The sequence below is a fragment of the Ranitomeya imitator genome, chromosome 7, assembly GCF_032444005.1.
Source record: "Ranitomeya imitator isolate aRanImi1 chromosome 7, aRanImi1.pri, whole genome shotgun sequence".
Lineage (NCBI taxonomy): Eukaryota > Metazoa > Chordata > Amphibia > Anura > Dendrobatidae > Ranitomeya > Ranitomeya imitator.
In genome coordinates, this window is record NC_091288.1 from 39,461,325 (window position 1) to 39,484,463 (window position 23,139).

Here is a 23,139-nt window from a genome sequence, read left to right on the forward strand (position 1 = left end):
GACATCAACCCCACAATTATGAACCCCACTTGCCACCGCCACAGGACAAGTGGGAAGAGCTGGCCAAAGCGCCAGAATTGGCGCATCTAAAAGGTACACTTTTTCTGGTGCAGCTGCAGGCTGGTATTTTCAGGCTGGAGGAGCCAACATCCATGGCCCCTTACCAGCCTGAGAATACCAGTCCCCAGCTGTCTCCTTCAGCTTGGCTGGTCGTCAAAAATGGGGGGGACCCCATGCAGTTTTTTTTTTTAGTTATTTATTTAAAATCATTTTAAAAAAATAGCGTGGAGACCCCACTATTCTTGATAATCAGCCTTGTTAAAGCTGACAGCTGAGGATTGCAGCCCGCAGTTGTCAGTTTTTCCTGGCTGGTTATCAAAAATACAGGGGAACCAACGTCATTTTTTTTACACTTATTAATAGCGCAGGCCTCGGCTCATGATTAGTCCCATTAGAGGCACATGATTTCGCTGTTACCAGCGAGTTTCACTCAAAATTCATTTGAGAAAGGGCTTTAAAAGTGAGAATAATGCACTGCAATGTAAAAAAGACACTGCTGTGCACATGTTCGGTGCACATGTTCCGTCTTATGTCACTTATTTTTATAGCTTCAGGGTTTGGAAACCTTAAAGCGATGAAAAGAAGTGATCACTCTTCTGATGCCTTCCTCTGGGAAGCAACTCGCTCTCTATACTTCAAAGTATCAAGTGAAAACCGGCGGCGGCGGAGCTGCCGCAACAATGACAAGAAAGCTGCTTCAGGAAGATCACTGCTGGAATTTTCCTGAAGTGGGAAAACTCAGTGGCTGCGTTGGCTTGTAAATGTCGCCATGTGGCCATACACTAACAGGTCAGAATGGGCATGAAGGTTTTTTGCATAATCTGACCAGCGAGCGGAGACTAATTTGCTTTATCCCTTAGATGTAAATGCTAGACAGTGGCTTTTATTTTGATCACCCTTCATCTGCTCAAAGGTTAACAAAACTTCCCTATTGAAAAACTATTACTCCCATTATGCAAACAGCCTGTGCTAATCCAAGCATGTTGAGAGTTGTAGTTCCACCACAGCTGGAGAGGTGTATGTTGTAGCGCACAACATGCTAGAACTCATACAGGTGGCCACTTAATCAGCCCGCTATTAGAGCATGCAGCTCCGTGCCAATGTACTTATACGCTATCAAGCATATTTCCTTATTGAGTTAGACGCATTTACATTTCCAGCGGATAAAGGGCGATCAATCACGATGACACTTCCTTAGATTTAAGGTGCAATATAAATGCTAAATATTTGTGATCTGAATATGGGATGTAGATGGGGGCGATGGAGGATCCAGGACCGGAGATGGGTTAAGGAGGGAAGCAGGAGAAGTGTAATCATGTGGTAAAACAATCTTCTGCGTTTCTGGGGTATAAATAACCCGGCAGACGCCACCGAAGTATTGTCAGAAATTTGCTTGCAAAGATGATTAAAAAAATAAGCAGTAAAATCTATGGCTGCCACACAGAATATTGAGCATATCTGGCTAAGGAATTGTAAGAACTTTTACCGATCTTCACAAAGTGTCCTGACTGCGGGGAAACTCTGCTTGCGACTCTTGTTCATCCATGAACTCCAGTCACCTTTACTGACGCCAGCGCTCGACACCGAAGCTGCGTTCTCTGTGTCTCCCGGACGTAGGCCGAGCGGTCGTATTTTCTGTGACCACTCAACAAACATCCAGATGTACCCGAGATGGGCTTGTCGTGGGACAAATGAGTTATTGACGGACAGGTGAGGAATACGGTTAGTTTTTTGTTCTACATTAATAAATGGGTAAAAGAGGGTTGGGGAGTTTTAAAAATAAAAATGACTTTACTTGTTCTGTGTCTTTATTAGAATTGACTATGGGTTAGTAATGGGGGTGTCTTATAGACGCCTCTCCATTAAGAACCCCTGGGCTTGATGTCAGCTGACTTTACAATGCTGACATCAACACCAGCGGAGGCCAAGCGCCAGAGCTGGTGGATCTAATGGATGCTCCATTTCTGGGAAGGCTGGGGGCTCATGTTTTAGTCTGGGGGGCCAATATTCAAGGCCCTTCCTGGGCTAATAATCGCGGCCTCAGAAGTCTTTGCTGGCTATTAATTATAGGGAGAACCCCACGTCATTTTTTTCAGGGGGGTCTCCCCTACAATAATCAGTAGTATCTAAGTAGACAGCTGTGATCGGATATTAATAGCCTGGAAAGTCCAATCTGAGCTGAGAACCCCTCTGGGAGGGGGACAATATCTCGGCCCCCAGCAGTCTTTACTGGTTATACATTATAGGGAGGACCCCCCCCCCCGTCATTTTGTCAGGGGGGTCTCCCCTATAATAACCAGTAGTAGCTAAGTAGACAACTGTGAGCAGATATTAATAGCTTGGAAAGTCCAATCTGAGCTGAGAACCCCTCTGGGAGGGGGACAATATCTCGGCCCCCAGCAGTCTTTACTGGTTATACATTATAGGGAGGACCCCCCCGTCATTTTGTCAGGGGGGTCTCCCCTATAATAACCAGTAGTAGCTAAGTAGACAACTGTGAGCAGATATTAATAGCTTGGAAAGTCCAATCTGAGCTGAGAACCCCTCTGTGAGGGGGCCAATATCCAAGGCCCCTCCTAGGCTATTAATCTGAGCTGAGAACACAGACCAACATTAATCAGAGTGCAATTGGATTTTTTTGATCAGATTGCACTTGTCTGTTTTAAATGCACATAAGTGTGAGCCCTAACAAACAGATTACGGACTTGGTAATGCATGGACAGCCATTCATCTCCACAAAGTAAACAATTCAGGAAAAATCAAGATCAAGTGACAGCAAAGATTTATAGCATAGTTGGAGAATAAAACAGGCCTGTTAGTACAGAGACACAAAAATCTGCACGGGAGTTTAAAAATGATTTGCTAAGCTGTACAACTTTTATTTTATATGTATGGAACAATAAATATTATGACAAGGCCGGACAAATCCTAGAGTTTTCAAAACCACAAAATCCCTCTGAAAAGTCCAGTCATTGTCTCGCAGCTCTGACCAAAAGCCTTTGTATTTTATTGTTAGCAACGCAGATAAAAGAGAAGCAAAAAGAAAACTGTTTGTTTTCATTGCTAAACACTCACTACAAATGAGATGTCCACAGGGAAGGCTCGGGCACTGAGTGAGATAGATTCCAAGGGAGAAAAAGTTGTTTCTCAAATATAATTATTCCCCGGAGTGGAAGAGACTGAATTACTTTTACTGCGTTCTTTATACTCCAGACAGAAAGGCTTGCATTTAAATGTTGTTTTGCAAGACTATCGTCGCCATTACCCCCGGCGGATGCACTCCAAAGACGGTGTATAAATATGTCATAATGCCAAATGAATAACTATAGAGGCTCAGATATCATTGATGAGATAGGATCAGACATTGCTATAAGGGGAGTGTGACAAAGTCACTGGTAGAGTACTGGAGGAGAGATGTATGTCGCTTGGTGGCGTCAGTAATGGGAAACCCAGAATATTTTCCCCCAGCACAGTAGGTGTTGTGAGGTTTTGTAGCTAAGTTGCATAAATGGCCTGGATTGTATGGGGATATCCATAGAGTGGGTGGAAGGATGTCTACCTTATCTCCACCAGCAGAGGCGGCACCTACGTGTGCCGACAGGACCTATGTGATGTCACAGTCATGTGTTCAGTCACATGGGGGAAAAGAGTCACATGGTCTGGGGTTTAAATAACTGGGCTCTAGATAAATAAATAATAATTCAATATATTATGCTTGTCAATGACTGCCTTCTGGACATCTGTCAAGTCAGAAGTCTTCCCCATGATTGTGGGGCTACTGAAACAGACTAAAAGCTTAGGAAGCCTTTGTAGGTGTTTTTTGTTAGTTATTCTAATTTACTGAGATAACGACTTTTGGGTTTTCATTGGCTGTAAGCCATAATCATCAACATTAACAGAAATAAACACTTGAAATAGATCACTCTGCTTGCAATGACTCTATATAATATAGGAGTTTCACTTTTTGTGCTGAAGAACTGAAATAAATTAACTTTTTGATGATATTCTAAATTAGTGAGAAGCATTTGTATCTCTTAGACTTCTATTCTCATCTAAGTCCGCCCCAGTGAAATGCATACCAGTATAATAACCTGTTCAAAAGGGAGGTGTAGACTCCTAATGAGTCTTATAAGCAGATGAATACAAACATGGTGGTGGTACACTCACCCAGTGGCGGCAATCACACGGTGGATGTGCCGTTGACACTCACCAAGTGGATGTGGTGGAGCCACTCACCCGGTGGCAACACTCACCCTGTGGATGTGGTGGAGACACTCACCCTGTGGATGTGGTGGAGACACTCACCCTGTGGATGTGGTGGAGACACTCACCCTGTGGATGTGGTGGAGACACTGACCCTGTGGATGTGGTGGAGACACTCACTCTGTGGTTGTGGTGGAGACACTCACCCTGTGGATGTGATGGAGACACTCACCCTGTGGATGTGGTGGAGACACTCACTCTGTGGATGTGGTGGAGACACTCACCCTGTGGATGTGGTGGAGACACTCACCCTGTGGATGTGGTGGAGACACTCACCCTGTGGATGTGGTGGAGACACTCACCCTGTGGATGTGGTGGAGACACTCACCCTGTGGATGTGGTGGAGACACTCACCCTGTGGATGTGGTGGAGACACTCACCCTGTGGATGTGGTGGAGACACTCACCCTGTGGATGTGGTGGAGACACTCACCCTGTGGATGTGGTGGAGACACTCACCCTGTGGATGTGGTGGAGACACTCACCCTGTGGATGTGGTGGAGACACTCATCCGGTGGCTGTGGTGGAGACACACACCAAGTGGATGTGGTGGAGACACTCACCCAGTGGATGTGGTGGAGACACTCACCCCATGGCAACACTCAACTGGTGGATGTGGTGGCAACACTCATCCTGTGTATGTGGTGGCGGCACTCACCCGGTGGCAGCACTCACCCAGTGGACGTGGTGGTGACATTCATGCAGTGGATGTGGTGGTGGCACTCACCCTGTGGCGGGACTCACCCATTGGATGTGGTGGTGCCACTCATTTGGTGGTATAACCATACTGGTAAACACCATCACCTCCACATCCATTCCACAAAGAATAATCTCTTCCTAAGGACAAGACAAAATCCTAATTTCCTTGGTACAGCCAGAACACAAGAGCAAAACAAGTTGTCTGCGCAAGCCTAACAAGACCTTAGGTGAACACCTCACAAATGCTTTTTCAGTTTATCAGAGATTACAGACACAAACCAGTACAGCGGGAGCTTTCCATAGAAGAAGGGAGCAAAGCCCGGCACTGGAGCTGAGACCGCTGAGTAACAATAGCGTATGTGTGTCAAAGAAAAAAAAACAGGATCATCTCATCAAAGCTGGTAACAAACACGCTGAATACTATTTAATAGAGTTGGGCAGATCGATTTGCCGGACCCTGGTCCACTGGCCTAGTCAGTAGCCTCTGGCCCCTGGAGGGGAGCCCTGCATTTCTTTTACCCTCTGGGATCCCTTTTAATTAGCCGTCTGTGTGTTATGCTGTATTAGTGACATCACATCAGCCCTCCTAATCAAAAGCCATGTCGTGACAGCAGGGGGTTTGGGTCAGACCTCCACAATCATACATGGATGGTAAATTCTTCGGATAGGTCATTAATTAAGAATGCCAGTGAAACACAGACCCACAATATCACGCTTCAGCTCCTTAAATGAGCAACACACCCGCCTGCCAGTAAGAGGCGGCTCACACCGAATAAGCAGCGCTCCGAACTGTCATTTGGTTTTCCATAATTAACGGTATTATTTAATAATCTGTGAAAATGATCCAACGTGTTTAATACCAACAATAATCCATTCTTAGGAAACACATCTGTCCCTTATAAAATAATTAGAGGCGATTAATCCTGATTATATAAATCCTGCCGCGGAACACACAGAAAATTCTCGAGTTCTGAAGACTTTATTGGAAAAATGTATTTAAAAAATGTAAACTCTTTCTGTCACTTCCAATTGAGGCTTCTCCTAAAGAAGAACAGACAAAGCACAACAGCTTCCATAGGTGTAACTTAAAGGAGGTCTGTCAGCACAAAATGACTGGTCAAACCAAGCACAAGCGCTCGGTGCACCCTTGGCGCGGTCAAGCAGTTCAGCGCACCTTCCCATCTAGAGAGCTAGAGAAGGGCTGAGATAAATGGAAAACAAGCAGGTAGAAAAGTGCACTGAACTGTATGGCCACGAGCACCTGTGCTTGGTTTAAACAGTCATTCTGTGCTGACAGATTCCCTTTAATTGTATGAGATGATCAAAATGATCTATACATTTTTCCTTCCCTGACTGTCTATAACTTCTACTAATGATACAAGATCTGATCGGACGATCCTTGCTAATCATTTGCTGCAATCTGCGTATACAGATTTATAAAACACATATAGAAAACTTGTAATCGGGCAAGAGGTCATCCAAAAAGTCTCTGCGCAGATAGAGACAATAAAAAAAAATGGAAAATGGAAAATGTGGCTTTTGCATTATTTCAACCATTTATTATCATTTATGAATGTATTGAAACCAAGATGTGAATCTTCCCTTGTACTGAAGTTTGCAATTAAAAAAAAACAAACAATCATCTAATATATATAAAGTAACCATGAAAATCTCTGGCACAAAGCAATGAAAGGAAATCCTGCAGTGCCCCCTGCTGGTACAAAACTAAAACTACACACTAGTAGTAACGCAGCGGGTTATTGTTCTATTGTTTCATATGGAACAGGTTTTTTTTTTTTAAATGTGTATATATATTATTTTCAGATAAATGAGAATAAAGAAATAATAAGTAAAAAATAAATATATACGGTATATATATATATAATTTTCTTTTACTTATTCTTTCTTTATTCTCATTTCTTTGAGAAAAAAAAAACTTTGAAGACCTCTGCTTTCTGAAATAGATGCGTCACCTAAGGAATAAAAGAAACAGTACTACTATTCACTGTGGCAAACCATAGGGGTGATACGAGTGACCATTATATTGGAAATGTTATGAGATGTAGGGTGTAAAATGAAGATTTCAGGCTAGGAAAAGGGCCATTCAAGTCACTAACAGTGGACTTAGAGTGTTGTGCCACACTTTCCGATTGTTGGTGAGAATCTTGGCGTTGAGAACAGAGCAGAATACTTACAGGCGTGGTCCAGGTTTGGGCTGCAAGTCTGCAGTCATTCTAGGTGACTGCAGACCTGTGAATCTGCACAGCGAGCAGAGTGCACTGTCAGGATTCTCCGGTTCCGTGACTACAAGCATGCGGTCTTTATACATGTGGTCATGTGTCGACTAGTTGTGCATGGCCTTAATACAAGTGAATTGAGCTAGGCCGGACACGTCTAGATGGAATGTGGCCAGAAGTATGGAAATCACGTCTTTACAGTCATGTGACAGTCCACTATTAGCGCTGGAGAATCCTGACAGTGACATTTTAAACAAGCTTTTAGAATTAGAGAGGAGCGAATCGATTCAAAGCAAATCAAATTCACCTTGAAATTTACAAAAAATAAATTGGATTTACCAGAATCTAATTTTTTGTGATTTGCTTAGCTCAAATCCATAGAAACGTGTTTACAGAATTTTTTTTTGAATGGAGATGGGGTTAAAAAAAAATCTGATACTAACCTCGCCACTCGCATGTTCCTCTACTGGCGTATTCTCTACGGCTCTAGTCTTCTTGTCTCGAGCCGAGACCTCACGGGAGGCACAGTCAGCGCTAGAGGCGAAGACTCGAAGAGAAGAAGACAGAAGGGAGGAGCCAGCAGAGGACTGGGTGGGAGATGGGAGGAGTTAGGTAAGTGTATAATTTTTTTTTTACCCCACTGTTTATTATGCTATGGGATCTAGAGAGACTTGCACAAAATCTATACATAGTATCATGTAAAAGTTTGAGCACCCCTGGTCAAAATTACTGTCATTGTGAACAGTTAAGCAAGTTGAAGATGAAATGTTCTCTAAAAGGCCTAAAGTTAAAGATGACACATTCACTTTGTATTTTAGGAAAGTAAATATATATATATTATTTTATTTTTTTTTTTCATTTTATTTATTTATTTATTTTTTCATTTTCAAAATTACAAAAAGGAAAGTGGGTCAAGCAAAAGTCTGGGCACCCTTCATGGTTATTACCTAGTAGCACCCCCTTGGTGCAAGTGTCGCAGCTTGTAAAAACTTTTTGTAGACATCCAAGAATCTTTCAATTCTTGTTTGAGGGATTTTCATCTATTGTTTGTAGGAAAATTATTCCGGTTCTGTGAGATTCTTGAGGCGTCTTGCATCCTCTCCTATTTTAAGGTTTAGCCATTTGATTTTCAATCATGTTCAAATCAGGGGACTGTGAGGGCCATTGTAAAGCCTTCAGCTTGCACTTTTTGAGGTCGTCTATTGTGGATTTTGATGTGTGTTCAGGATCATTATCCATTTACAGAAGCCATCCTCTTTTCAACTTCAACTTTTATACAGAAGGTGTTATGTTTGCATCAAGATTTTGTAGAAAAATTTCATTGAATCTATTCTTTCCTCTACCTGTGATATGTTCCCTGTGCCACTGGCTGCGACACAACCCCAAAGCATGATTGATACACCCCCATGCTTAATGGTTGGCGAAGTGTTCTTTTCCTGAAATTCTGTGCCCTTTTTTCACCACACATACCTTTGATCATCGTGGTGAAAGAGTTCTATTTTAACCTCATCTGTCCAATGAATCCTGCTTGCTTAGATGTCCTTTTACATACTTCCCGACACTGAATTTTATAGTGAGGACGCAGGAGAGGTTTCCTTCTGATGACTCTTCCATGACGGCTATATTTGTACAGGTGTTTCTGAGCAGTAGAACAATGTACCACAACTCCAAAGTCTGTTAAATCTTTCTGAAGGTCATATGCAGTCAAGTGGGGGTTATGATTTAAATCTGTAGCAATCCTAGGAGCAGCATTCACTGAAATTTTACTTGGTCTCCCAGACCTTATCTTGACCTCCACTGTTTCTGTTAACTTTTCAATTTTTAAACTGAGGAAAGGGCAACTTGAAAACGCTTTGCTATCTTCTTATAGCCTTCACCTGCTTTATGGGCCTCCACCATTTTCATTGCTAGGCAGCTGCTTAAAAAAAAAAATCACTGCTGTTTTTTGGCACAAGGTTAGAGGAGGCTGGATTTTTTTAAAGCTGGGAAATTTGCATCACCTGGCCTTTCCTAACGATAGTGAACAAGCCATAATCCTAACAGGCTAATTGAGGTCTGTATCCTTGGTCAAAGCTATCTGAGCACACAAATCACCATGGGTGCCCAAACTTTTGCCACAACCCATTGTCCTTTTAGTAATTTTTAAAATGTAAAAGATGAAAATACGTATATATATTTTTTGCCTGAAATAAAAAGGAAATGTGTCATCTTTATCTTTAGGCCTTTTTAGAGATAATTTCAGCTGTGTGAAGTTGGCACCCCATGTTCTCAAAAGATGAATAAAAATACACCATTCGTTTGTGCTGCGTTTGTGCTGGTTTGTGCCGCAAAAATGAACGTTTGCGCCGCTTTGGTTCCAGAGATATTGCGCGTTATATTTTTATGAAGCTCCGCCCACATTCCACCCCATGTTCTTAAATTTTAAAAATGAATACACCATTCATTTGTGCTGCGTTTGTGCTGGTTTGTGCTGCAAAAATAAACGTTTGCACCGCTTTGGTTTCCGAGATATTGTGCGCTCAATTTGCTGAAACTCCGCCCACTTTCCACCCCATGTTCTTAAATTTTAAAGCGGTGCAAACGTTTATTTTTGCAGCACAAACCAGCACAAACGCAGCACAAACGAATGGTGTATTCATTTTTAAAATTTAAGAACATGGGGTGGAAAGTGGGTGGAGTTTCAGCAAATTGAGCGCACAATATCTCGGAAACCAAAGCGGTGCAAACGTTTATTTTTGCAGCACAAACCAGCACAAACGCAGCACAAACGAATGGTGTATTCATTTTTAAAATTTAAGAACATGGGGTGGAAAGTGGGCGGAGTTTCAGCAAATTGAGCGCACAATATCTCGGAAACCAAAGCGGTGCAAACGTTTATTTTTGCAGCACAAACCAGCACAAACGCAGCACAAACGAATGGTGTATTTTTATTCATCTTTTGAGAACATGGGGTGCCAACTTCACACAGCTGATAATTTCACCTTCAACTTACTTAACTGTTCACAATACCAGTAATTTTGATCATGGGGTGCACAAACTTTTACATGCCATTGTATTTCTATTAGTGGCAATCAGTGCACATTCATTTTGCATCGAATAAGTTGAAGTAAATTGAATATTCTGGCAAAAATCAAGAAAATCTGTCGATTTCTAAAGTTTATTTAATCTTTTTTTTTTTCAGGAAAAGGAGTGAGGGTGCGTTGCGCTTCTGGTAAAGAAATTTCAGGATGCCGATGTGTAAGAATCAATTGCACTCGCAATGCATTTCCGACTCGAACCGACCTCTTCCTCAGGAAAACCGCGGTCATCAAATCTGCTAAAATGTTCACATTTTTGTCAGATGAAATTATTTTTAATTAGAATTTATTGATCAAACACTTTACATAAATATAATATTAACCCCCCCCCCCCTCCCCTCCCCTCCCCCTTTTAAGAAAAAGTTTTGGCGAAGTTTACTAATGTTTAAAAAATGAATTGTAAGGCCATGTTCACACGTTCCTGATTTCCCTGCTGTTTTTTCTGCACTAAAAACCGCAGCTCTTGGCAGAAAATGCAGGTCCTTTTTTGGTGCTTTTTTGGTGCGTTTTTTGATGCGTTTTTTAGTGCGTTTTTTTATGCAGTTTTCTATGCAGAGTCTGTGTGTTTTCTAGGAAGTTTTTTAGGGTTAAAATGGCTGAAAATACCCTAACCCTACCCCTACCCCTACCCCTATTCTAACCTTAGTGGAAAAAAAAAATTCTTTATTTTTTTATTGTCCCTACCTATGGGGGTGACAAAGGGTGGGGGGGTCATTTACTATTTTTTTTATTTTGATCACTGAGATATAACCCATCTCAGTGATCAAAATGCACTTTGGAACGAATCTGCCGGCCGGCAGATTCGGCGGGCGCACTGCGCATGCGCCCGCCATTTTGCAAGATGGCGGCGCCCAGGGAGAGGACGGACGGACAGACACCGGGAGGCCGGGTAAGTATAAGGGGGGGAGATGAGGGCACGGGGGGGGCGTCGGAGCACGGGGGGGTGGGATTGGGGCACGGGGGGGCAGCCACACTGCAGCGGTTCTGCACCACAAACCGCAGAAAACCCGCAGATATTTTTTTCATCTGCGGGTTTTACTGCGGGTTTGACCTCACAATGGAGGTCTATGGGTGCAGAACCGCTGCAGTTCCGCAAAAAGAAGTGACATGGTACTTCTTTTTTACCGCGGCTATTCAGCGCGGCTTTTTTCGCGATTTTCCGCAATGTGGGCACAGCAGTTCCTGTTTTCCATAGGGTACATTGTAATGTACCCTGCATGGAAAACAGCTGCGGACCTGCAGCGGGAAAATCGCGGCGGTTCCGCATTAAAAAAAGGATGGTGTGAACATGGCCTTATTCTTCTGAATCTCACACTAGTGTAAAAATGACGATAATGATGCAGCAAATCTCGGCATCTCTTATCTGCACCGTAAATATATGGTGTGATGCAGGAAAGGGTTAAATGACTAGTAAATAGGCTAGTCTACCGATTAGAAGATTTTCCTTTTCAAATGAATCAATGAACAGTGTAAATTAATAAATATATACATTCAGTCCTCCTAGCGGAAGCCGCAGCACACGATTCAGAACCAGTTTTTCCGGCTAATCTTGGTATTTTGCCCAGGGCGCAGGACAGCTCAGTAATTACTTGCAAGCAAATAAAAATCATCAAAGTTCTCTAGAAAGTCACCAGTGATAAGTATATGTTATGAAATGTCAATTATTTGGGGTTAGCTAAAGGTAACGTGTCACCAGAAGACGATTTATTGTTTAAAACAGGTTTTGAGTTGCTTAATTTTTTTTCTAACATGTTTGCAGATTTTTTTTTCCTCTCCATATCACAATATTTAGTAAGAATACAAATTAGAAATCTTGCAATTCTCACACTGGCCACTGGGGATCTTTTAGATTTTAACTTCCTGTTGATTCAGGAAACAACACCTGTGCACAGCCACAATGAGCAGGCAGTGACCCTGTCTTTTTTTAATGACTGTGTGCAAAGCTCAGTGTGAAGGGAGTGGGAGCAGGGTCAGATCTGACATCTCCTGTCGAGATTGGTGGATTCTGAGATATCGGCTGTGTATAGAGGTGTTATCTGTTATTGTAATCTTGCCTCTGATGATAAGTAAACAGCTGTAAACACTTCCTGAAAGAACAGGAAATAAGAGTCTAAAACAAGACCCAGTGGTCAGTGTAAAAATTGCAAGATTTCTAATTTTGACATTACTATATACATTATCCTTCTATAGTGACATCACTATGTGCATTAACTTGTAATGTGACATCACTATGTGCATTACCTTATACTTGGACATCACTGTCACAATCAGACACAGGTAAGTCTGACAGACAACACAGCATACAACTACGACGGGATTGGAAAAGGGAGAGGAAGGCGGTAAAGGTAGGGAGCAAGGGATTGGACACCTCCTGACACCAACCTTTGTTTATCACTAAACTCACCTAACGCCCCATGTGGGTCCTTTCCCCCCCCCCCCCCCCCGCCATCATCACATGCCTAGTCCTTGATTGTCTCCTCAATATACCCTGGCTAGTGCACTGGCTGGAAAAGAAGCTAGCTTCACCATTGCAGAAGGTAAAACACAGGGGAAGAGACAAACCCGGGAAAGACAAAGTAAAAAGGGACAGTATATTCAGCTTCAGGCTCTGCTGCCAAGCTCCACAGCAGCATAGAAAACAGCACCCGGTATCTGAACTCCTACAGCTGCAGCAAAGCCATCGACACAGGAGAGCTCCTCCCTCCAGGCAGGTCTGCAGAGAATAACTATTACTTACAATCAGCTGATGGGTCATGTGACTATTTAAAGGAATGTGGGAGTGGTTACCAACCAACACCAGCTGACCAGCCTAAAAAAAGCTGCCAGCAAAAGACTGACATTGACTTTTGCTGAACCAAAAGGAAAAAAAAAACATTTAAATTACAGCCGAACCAGACCTGCCACAAATCCCATAAAGTATTGTGACAATCACTATGTGCATTATCATTGTACTGTGGACATCAGTATGTGCATTATCCTTTTATTGTGACATCACTATGTGCATTATCATTGTATTGTAACATCACTGTGCATTATCTTTTACTGTGACATCATCATGAGTGTCATCCTCTTATTGTGACATCACTATGTGCATTATCATTGTATTGTAACATCACTGTGCATTTTTTTTTACTGTGACATCACCATGAGTGTCATCCTCTTATTGTGACATCACTACGTGCATTATCCTTTTATTGTGACATCACTATGTGCATTATCATTGTATTGTAACATCACTGTGCATTATCTTTTACTGTGACATCATCATGAGTGTCATCCTCTTATTGTGACATCACTATGTGCATTATCATTGTATTGTAACATCACTGTGTGCATTATCTTTTACTGTGACATCACCATGAGTGTCATCCTCTTATTGTGACATCACTATGTGCATTATCATTGTATTGTAACATCACTGTGCATTATCTTTTACTGTGACATCACCATGAGTGTCATCCTCTTAGTGACATCACTATGTGCATTATCCTTTTATTGTGACATCACTGTGTGCATTATCTTTTACTGTCACATCGCCATGAGTGTCATCTTCTTATTGTGACATCACTATGTGCATTATCATTGTATTGTAACATCACTGTGCATTATCTTTTACTGTGACATCACCATGAGTGTCATCCTCTTATTGTGACATCACTATGTGCATTATCCTTTTATTGTGACATCACTGTGTGCATTATCTTTTACTGTGACATCACCATGAGTGTCATCTTCTTATTGTGACATCACTGTGTGCATTATCTTTTACTGTCACATCACCATGAGTGTCATCTTGTTATTGTGACATCACTATGTGCATTATCATTGTATTGTAACATCACTCTGCATTATCTTTTACTGTAACATCACCATGAGTGTCATCCTCTTATTGTGACATCTCTATGTGCACTATCCTTTTATTGTGACATCACTATGTGCATTATCATTGTATTGTAACATCACTGTGCATTATCTTTTACTGTGACATCACCATGAGTGTCATCCTCTTATTGTGACATCACTATGTGCATTATCATTGTATTGTAACATCACTGTGCATTATCTTTTACTGTGATATCACCATTAGTGTCATCCTCTTATTGTGACATCACTATGTGCATTATCATTGTATTGTAACATCACTGTGTGCATTATCTTTTACTGTCACATCACCATGAGTGTCATCTTCTTATTGTGACATCACTATGTGCGCTATCATGTTTTTGTGACATCACTGTGTGCATTATCCTTGTGCATGAGGGAAAGACACATGACCAAGAGGGTAAAAGAGCTGTATGTCTGCTCTCTACATTCTTTCTTTTGAAAGGTTGAACGTTATGGACCTAGGTCTTTTTTCAACCTATTTACGATAACTATGTAAGAGGGGAGGGGAACAAGCCATTCTATGCTTCCACTATCAATGTGGACACAGAAATGATGGTCTGTGGCGGATGTTGTTTCTTGGAGTGACGCTCAGGTTAGGGAAGTGGATCGAAAAATATTAATGGTGCACTGTTTAGCAAACCCTGGCCCCCATATATTATAACGATAAGTCCCTTAAACGTGTATACTTCTTTTTGAAGTGCTAAAATGTGATTAAGAGATGATACTGATTTTTTGTTTGTAATATTTTGCACTGAAAACCGCTTTACCATTTGACGCCAGCGTACAGTCTATGAACACTCCACTATGCAGTCATTTGTTGTACATGGACAGACTAAACCACATGATAAAAATATATATTGCATTTCACAAAAAAATGCATTAAAAATCGCTTCCCTTTAAACACCCCAGCGCCCAGCGTTCCAGCCGTCCGTGAACAGAAGCCTCTCTCTATGTCTTACATTACAGAGCACGGCGTAACATTAATACACCGGCATTTACGGAGAATATTTTAGGAACCTGATGAATGCTGCAACTCAGGAGATTCCTGAAAATAAGCGTGCAGCAGTGAGGCTGTTCCCCGGGGACCTTATTACACTGTGTAGCCATTATTTAGGATACCTGTGCTATAACTGAGGAAAATATCCACAACTTGGATTAAAGTTTCCAGTCTTGGGATCAGTTCCATTCGCCCTCTGCTGATGAATGAGCCTCGCACCGAGACAGACTATAACATTGCTCACGTGTAGAGGCTCGTGACGTAGGGAGCAAGCACTGAATGCTGCTCTCCAAATCACGGCACAAGGTCATACGTACGTAGGTCCTGAGAATAAAGTACCGAAACATAAAAGTACAGCACAGCGTACTGGCGCCGTTACAGCCATACCTGCGCCTGGTCTACCAGGACCCGCGAGTGATTGGTGTGACTCATCATCCCTGCAACCAATCAGCAGCCACTATTGGCCTGCTGTAGCCTCACTTTTTCTATTTAGCGGCCACTGATTGGCTGCAGGGCTCACATGGCATAAGAATGTCACCAGAGCCCCGGGAGCCAGGCGCAGACATGGCTGAAACAGCGCCGGTATGAAAAGTTAGTATATGTTATTTTTATTTTGAAAATTTCATTTTTCTAAATATAGATGTGTTTGTTTGCTTTTTTTTAATAAAGTTATTATTGCACTACTAATTCCCGAAATATGTATTTTAATTTTCAGCTGTACAAGAATTTGTTTTTGTTTTTTTTCGCAGATGCATTTTAGTTTTTATTGATACTAATTTGTGGGGTAGATATTATTTATTGACTCATTTTTATATTATTTGCCTTTTAGTTTAGGAATTGTGTTTACACAGCGGGTGTTCATATATTTACTGCTGTTTCTGCACCATGTGAGCGCAGTTCACACTAGCTGGTCATTAGCTGCTCATACAGCGTTTTCAGTGTAGACCGGTAGCCTTCCCTTTATCATTGCAAGCCTATGAGAATCACACTAGGAAAGGGGCTCCAGGCCCACAGGGAAGACGCCGCGTGACCGGCTAGTGTGAACAGCGCTCATGTGGTGCAGAAGAGGACCGGAAAGACAAAGATATTAGGAGAAGAACGTGACTAGTAATTATATGAACAGATTTATTGTATAGACCATACTTTTTTTGAACATAGACTGATTAATCAAAATTTTGGTGGGAGTGCTAGTGCTAAGCGCAAGTACTCGTTTGCCTAGGTTGCTCGGGTACGCACCGAGTCTCGCGGGTGCTCGAGGGGCATGTTCGAGTCCCGGCGGCCACATGTTTTGCAGCTGTTAGACAGTTACAAAACAATTGGGGAATACCAGTGCACGGCAGGCTATCCCTGCATGCTTTGTGGCCGTCTAATAGGTACAAGATAGGCGGATTGGTGAACTCTATCATGACACTCGAGCACCCGCGATACTCTGTACATTCCCGAGCATCCTGGGCAAACTCGAGTAACGGGGACTTGCGCTCATCACTACAGAGTGCTTCTTTAAGAAAAACTGTAGATATATGGAATTGCACCTTTTTTTAAAATAATATATAATACATAATTAGGCCACGTTCACACAGTCAGTACTTGGTCAGTATTTTACATCGGTATTCGTAAGCCGAAACCAGCAGTGGGTGATAAATGCAGAAGTGGTGCATATGTTTCTATTATACTTTTCCTTTGATTGTTCCACTCCTGGTTTTGTGTTACAAATACTGATGTAAAATACTGAACGTGTGAACGTGGCCTTACATGGAGTGTGTCAGCACCAAAATGGCAACTAAACTGCTTAAATATTCACAGAGGACCCTATTTAGATCATACTCACCATGTGCAGTTTAACTTAATATTTTATTAAAAATCAACTTTTATTTAATATGCAAATGAAGGACCTGTTGAAGCGCAGGGAGGCGTGAAACGATCGTCGTCCATTACAGGTCCTATTTATCCCGTAATCCTGGTGGAATTGTGTCTTTTTTGCAGCTATTTCACCTAATTTGATTTTTGTTTTCCAATACGTTAATGTAACATGAATGATACAGTTCAAAACTACAACTGCTCATGCAAGAAAACCCCCCACAAATATTGGCTGCAGTGGGTAGGGGTTAAACAAGGCGCCAATCGGCTCTACTGGCCACCAAACCCTGCCACGTGGTCCACTGGTCGGTCAGAATCTGATTACCGGTACTAAAATACAATATGTGATAAATAGTTGGGAGGTGATCAAACCGCCGTATAGGAAGAGGAACACAAGAGGGAGGTTATTGGGGGCCACTAGAACAGATTACCGCCTAGTGATAAATCAGTCGGCGGCGTCTGACAGCGGAGGCAGATGATGTTGGAGCGAGATCAGGTAAGTACAGTATGTTACACTCATCGATAGATAGATGTTTTTTATACAGTAAACGGGGTAGATAACATTTAAGACACATAAAACTTCCTACTAAAAATGCAAAATGGTTACATAATAGTTCAAGGTCAGTTGAAAGTGACAGCTCCAGACTTGTGTGCGCTAGCCCGGATCCCCGGAGGAGCAATAAAATCAACATCAATAGTTTCCTTTCCACAGATACAGGAATCAGACAACGTACGCAGCGCATTCGCCTCTTCAAGGGAACACACAGCAGTTAACACCATTCGGGAAAGGTGCTCAGGTTTTTATAGATACAAATTAAAGAAATCTGCATATGGGAAAGCACTTGGATGAAACGCTCTGTGACAATGACGGTAATGAGCTCTGAGAGACGACACATGGCTGTGGGCAACAGCAAGCGTTAACCTACATTGCACTCAGAGAGGGCTGAAAACCAGTTCACTTTCTTTCCAGCGGCTAAGAAGGAATGGATATTAAAGCTGGTGAAAATAATAACCGGGGTTTAATGATCAGCCTGTCAGGATGCTGCCGTGGGAGTAGGCATGATCCCTTTAACCGTTTACTACCATTTATTGCGCCAAGGTTCAGTGAAAGACTTATGTTTGGTACATCCAAATTACACAGACAGTATAACGCAAGCAATGTGAAAAAAGGAATGAGCAATCACTAAAAGGAACTAGTGTATAAATGAGGTTTTCATGTTAAATGTATTTTTTAGAAAACTTCACGATCTGTATTAAAAAAATTATTTGAAATTTGCCACCGGGAAAATTCTTCTACTTGTTTCAAGAAAATAACTTGCACATTAGCAGCAATAGATTGACTAATTACTTATCTATTGCATTAAAGCATCTAATAAGCATGTGCAAACATCATTGTTAACAGAGAAGTTTGAGCACAGGCGTCACCTGTCCTGACTCCAGTGTCGGGTCTTGTTCCCTTTATACTAGTCTGCTCAAAGTTATTCTACTGACCCAGCAAACCTCTCTGATGTCATTACCCAAGACGTTTAGCCAAAAGTTGTCTGAGTATTCAGCAAGCATTGCATCTTGTTTCCAGGTGCATTTGCAATATTAAGCCTCATCTTACTGCAGACTCTTTTCTGGCCCGGTGGACGATTATCCTTCCTGCAACTTCTGCCTGCTTTTCAGCAGCCAACTACCACTTCCTAGTTCCATCCACTGAATCCTATTGCTTTAAAACTCTACTGAATCAAGTGACAAGTTACTAGCTCATCTCTGCTATTCCAGTGGTTAAGCGTATCCCTGTTTCTAGGTACCTGATTGAATATGCATCTGTGCTGTTCCTGTGGTTAACCATTTTCCTGCTGAAAGATTGCACATATTTATCTGGCATTCCCGTATTTAACTGACTGTAAGCTGCATCTACTGTCTCCTACTTTGCTTCCATAAGAAACTTCTTCCACCAATGATTGCGGTATGATAAGCCAACTAAAGGTGATAACTCCTACGTCTGTGGTGTTTTGACCACCGAGACCCCCAGTGATCTCCAGAATAGTGGACTTTAGATAGATTGGCTGTAGAGCAGGTTCCCTTCCATTTCACTGTCAGAGATGATCTAGTAGTAGATAACTTCTTGATAGCAACGTACCCCTTTGACTACATTTCATGACCCCCCAGATTATAAATAAGTGGTGAACTCGAAACCCATCAGATCAAGTTTATTCATTTTCTTCACGAACACATAACACATAGTCTCGACTGTGACATGTGTATCTTTATGTTTGAGAAAAATAATAATCCAATCAGCCGTAGAAGATAATATTACAGTCTCTGCTGATGCAATAGTAACAACCTCAATAGTTATTACATTTCCAAAGTCCGGACAGCGGCTGAAAACGCAATAGCTCATTACTTGAGGATAATGTTACAGACAACAGAGACAGCAACGGCTTTCAGAAATTAGAATGCTGGATTGTAGAATTCTAAGGATTCCAAATCCAAAACTTTATGAACAGATTTTCTTGAAAGAAAAAAAAAATGGAATATGTCGGAAATTCTTATCTTACTTTCCATAGGCCAGGTAATAGACTTCATGGAGCCCCCCCCCCCCCAATTACTGAGAGAGAAATCCAAGCAGCAATGAAAGATATTTGTGAGATATATAAACCTTGAAAGGATCCAGCACAATGTGCTGATATTGCTACTAGCCTCATGACTACCTCTTTTGATGGACATCATTTGGTCGGACCAAGCGGGCTTTGTGCCTAGCAGAGAACTCTGTGACAAAACAACAAAGGCTCGAAAATATAATTTATAGATCGGGAATGAGACATTTACCACTTATGTTGCTGTCAACAGATGATAAGAAGGGCTCTGATTGTTTTCATTGGACTTTTATGGAGGAAACTCTAATGTGTAAAGGCCTTTGGGGAAATATGATGAAATATCAGTAGATAAAATCTTTGCATTTAGGTCCATCAGCCTGTGATCAGATAAATGGTGTCCTCTCTGATGCCTTCCAGATATATAATGGTACTCGACAGGCAGGTCCCCTTTTACTACTTATCTTTAGGTTATGTCGGGAACCTTTCCTACGTCGGACTAGATCTCAATTGGATCGCAGTGGTAGAAGCCTAAAAGAGCTTGTCTAGGATTTTTTTTTTTACTATGGACCTAAAAACTAACAAGCACTACCTGCCTGTAGTGTCCGATGCCAACCTCTGCCAGCACAGAGTGGTCATTGGCCTCTCCTGCCGGCGATTCTGCTGCTTCCATTGACATCACGTGAACAGAGCACTGGCTTCTCTTATGCTCTGCTCTGTTGACGGGGCGTGACTGCCGATGTCATGCTGATTGACATGTGGCTCCCCGCTGCCTCACTGCTACCAAACAGCATTTTTCTGGCAGTCTCAACCCTTTTGAGAGAGTAGCCTGGAGAAGTAAGAGCTGCTCTGTTGATTTGGAGCAGCAGAATCGCCGGGAGGAGTGGTCGATGATCGCATTGTGCCAGCGCCGGATATAACAGACAGGCGATTAGCAACTTCGCGCCTGTTAGCTTTTAGGCTCATAGTAAAAAAAATATATTTATAGTCCTTGATAAACCTTTTAAAGTATCACATATAAAGCAGCCACATGTGCTGATAATTTGCCATTAGTTCCACCTTGAAGCGGGAGTTTTACTCCTATCCATTACTTTCTAATTTCAAAATATATCAAAACCGGAGGCTCTGACCATTTCTTTCCCCTCCTCAACCAGGAATGTAGTTACTACATTTTTCTAATGATTCAGTTTCGGCCTTTCATCGTAATTTTCTCCTTTACTGAAGACGTTACGAAAACTTAGTATCAGACAGTCTACAGGTGTCTTTACTTGGATCGGGCAATGCGAGATATTTAGAATAAAAGTTCTGCTGTGCTACATATTCTGTATCTTTTTCAAACCTTGATAATTAAGTCGCCTTCCTCCTTTTTTAAATTTAATGTATATCTTCAAAATAATTTCATTTGGACGGGTAAACCAGCAGGGATCAGGCAAATAAGACTTGGGTTGTTAATAGTCTTCCAGATCGAAAACGTAGGTGGCAACACGTATGTCACGAGTGGTGGACTGATGCCAACATCAAGAACTGGAACCCTGGGGTCAAATAGAACAACATTTTCCAAAACCCATCCTTAGCCGCTCTGCCATTTAAGACCATATCCAACTAGGGGTCCTTCTATTTCTTGCCGCTTGGATCTTTTGTCGCAACAATATTTTACTCCTCAAAGTTATCCACTCTTTCAAATTAAAGGAAAAACAGATTTTGCCTTTGGAGCTGACAATCCTGACGTTGAGATCTTGGAAGTTTACACAAATCCATTTTGGAGAAAACGCACAATGGCCATAGTCGGAGCAACGATCTGGGGTTAGAAAAACTAGTCACTTAAATATTTTTTTTTTCTTAGGTTCCCCCTTATGATCCCCAAACACATTAGACTATTGTTGGTTGCATAATCCGATATCGACAGGTTCGGCAAGATACTCTAAAGTGCATAGGGGCACCGGCCGGCTGATTGATGGGCGAAATGTTGATCGGACATGTCTGCAGATTGGTTTCATCTCCCAGAGATAAGTCACCTGCAGAATTGGCGATTTTATCATAGAGAGCTGAAGGCGCGATCCTGTGTATGGGAGAGACATCTGTCGGCAGAACGATCAGAAGAAGCTTTGTATGGCCTGTGAAAGCCTCATTTCAAGAGAACAGTACTACATTCAAAAGGGTCTATAAACGTGCTGGGCTTTTTCGGCATAATCTCTCGTCATCCTAAAAGCTCCCGGTAGACCCCCAGAACAGCCCCATGCTTTGATCTTCTTGCAGTGGGAGATCAATCTTGACATATCTATCACATTATTCCAGAGACAGAAGACACTATGACTTGTATATAAATCTAAAAATAAGCCACTTATAAAATACTTACATAGTATAGAGTGCCCACCCGCTGACATGTACTACCCATTTATTATGTATGGCGCCTATAGACTGCTTTAGGTCCATGCTGTACCTCTATGTGCCCCCCCAGATAAACACATTTTTTTCTGATGGTTCACAGAGGGAATATGGCTCCTCTATGACAGACTAGATATACAGTGTATGTGACCTCAAGGTCCACAGAAGATCTGAATATTGCTCCGCCAAATGAGCACCCAACCATGATTATTATGTGTAGGCTATCTACTTGGAGGGGGATACCTTACCTTTCTTCCTCTCTGAGAAATATTTGGTGTTCCGGTGAGTAGTTTTTCTATGAGATATTCCCTGTTCTGTAAAATTAACAGAAAAAAAAGTTTTAGTTTTGGTGACACAATATAATGCTGTAACTGCACCAATAACACGATATAACGGGACATGTACCTTGGCCTTTTGAAAGAATTTACATTTTAGAAGTTCAGCTGCCGTGGGCCTAAAAAAAAGTGAACAACAACAAATGAATCAGTAGCAAAATAATTATTTGATTATAAGAAAATAATGTAAAAAAAAAGTGAAACAAATGATAATGGCAAGGCTTTAGAGCACCTTCGTCACCAGAGGGTCAGATTCTAAGACCTAAGATCCAACAGAACGATCAATTTAATTCCTATCTATCATCCATGACTGTATCTCTTATCTCGTATCTTGTAGCCATGAAAATCATGTGAAGACCTTTCACTGGATTTTTTAAATTTATACTGAGTACTTTCTCCAATTGCCGCTGCCCCACTGATTCTAAAAGTTGTTCTTTTTCTTCTGTGCCGATCCAATCCAAATTTATGCTCCCAGAAATAATAGTGCAACTTTTTCCGTCAAACAACTGGGCGTGTACAACAGAACTTCTATGTGGGTGTGGCCATATTTTGATTGGCTAGCGTTAGAAGACAAAAAGCCAACGCCCACAGAAATGCTGGGGGATACACACCCAGTTGGTTGTAGGGAAAATTAGTATTTTTGTTACCGGAGGTCATTACATTGGGGGCCCAGAAGTATCAGTGGAGCACTGAAAATTGGAGGAGGTACCCTGATTACTCTGATTATATAAATCCAGTGAAGGGTCCATGTGGCTCCCAATCC

At 41.8% G+C, this 23,139-nt stretch overlaps 1 protein-coding gene across 2 annotated transcripts in view; it reads right to left on the reverse strand.

The window, feature by feature from the left end:
• STK39 (serine/threonine kinase 39) overlaps nucleotides 1-23,139 on the reverse strand; it is a 339,349-nt gene that overhangs the window by 204,019 nt on the left and 112,191 nt on the right. For both annotated transcript variants that reach the window (XM_069733077.1, XM_069733078.1), the window contains exons 9-10: nucleotides 22,447-22,495; nucleotides 22,290-22,355 (exon numbers count right to left, since the gene is read on the reverse strand). In XM_069733077.1, the coding sequence (XP_069589178.1) occupies nucleotides 22,290-22,355; nucleotides 22,447-22,495 (115 nt within the window). The remainder of the gene's footprint in view (nucleotides 1-22,289; nucleotides 22,356-22,446; nucleotides 22,496-23,139) is intronic.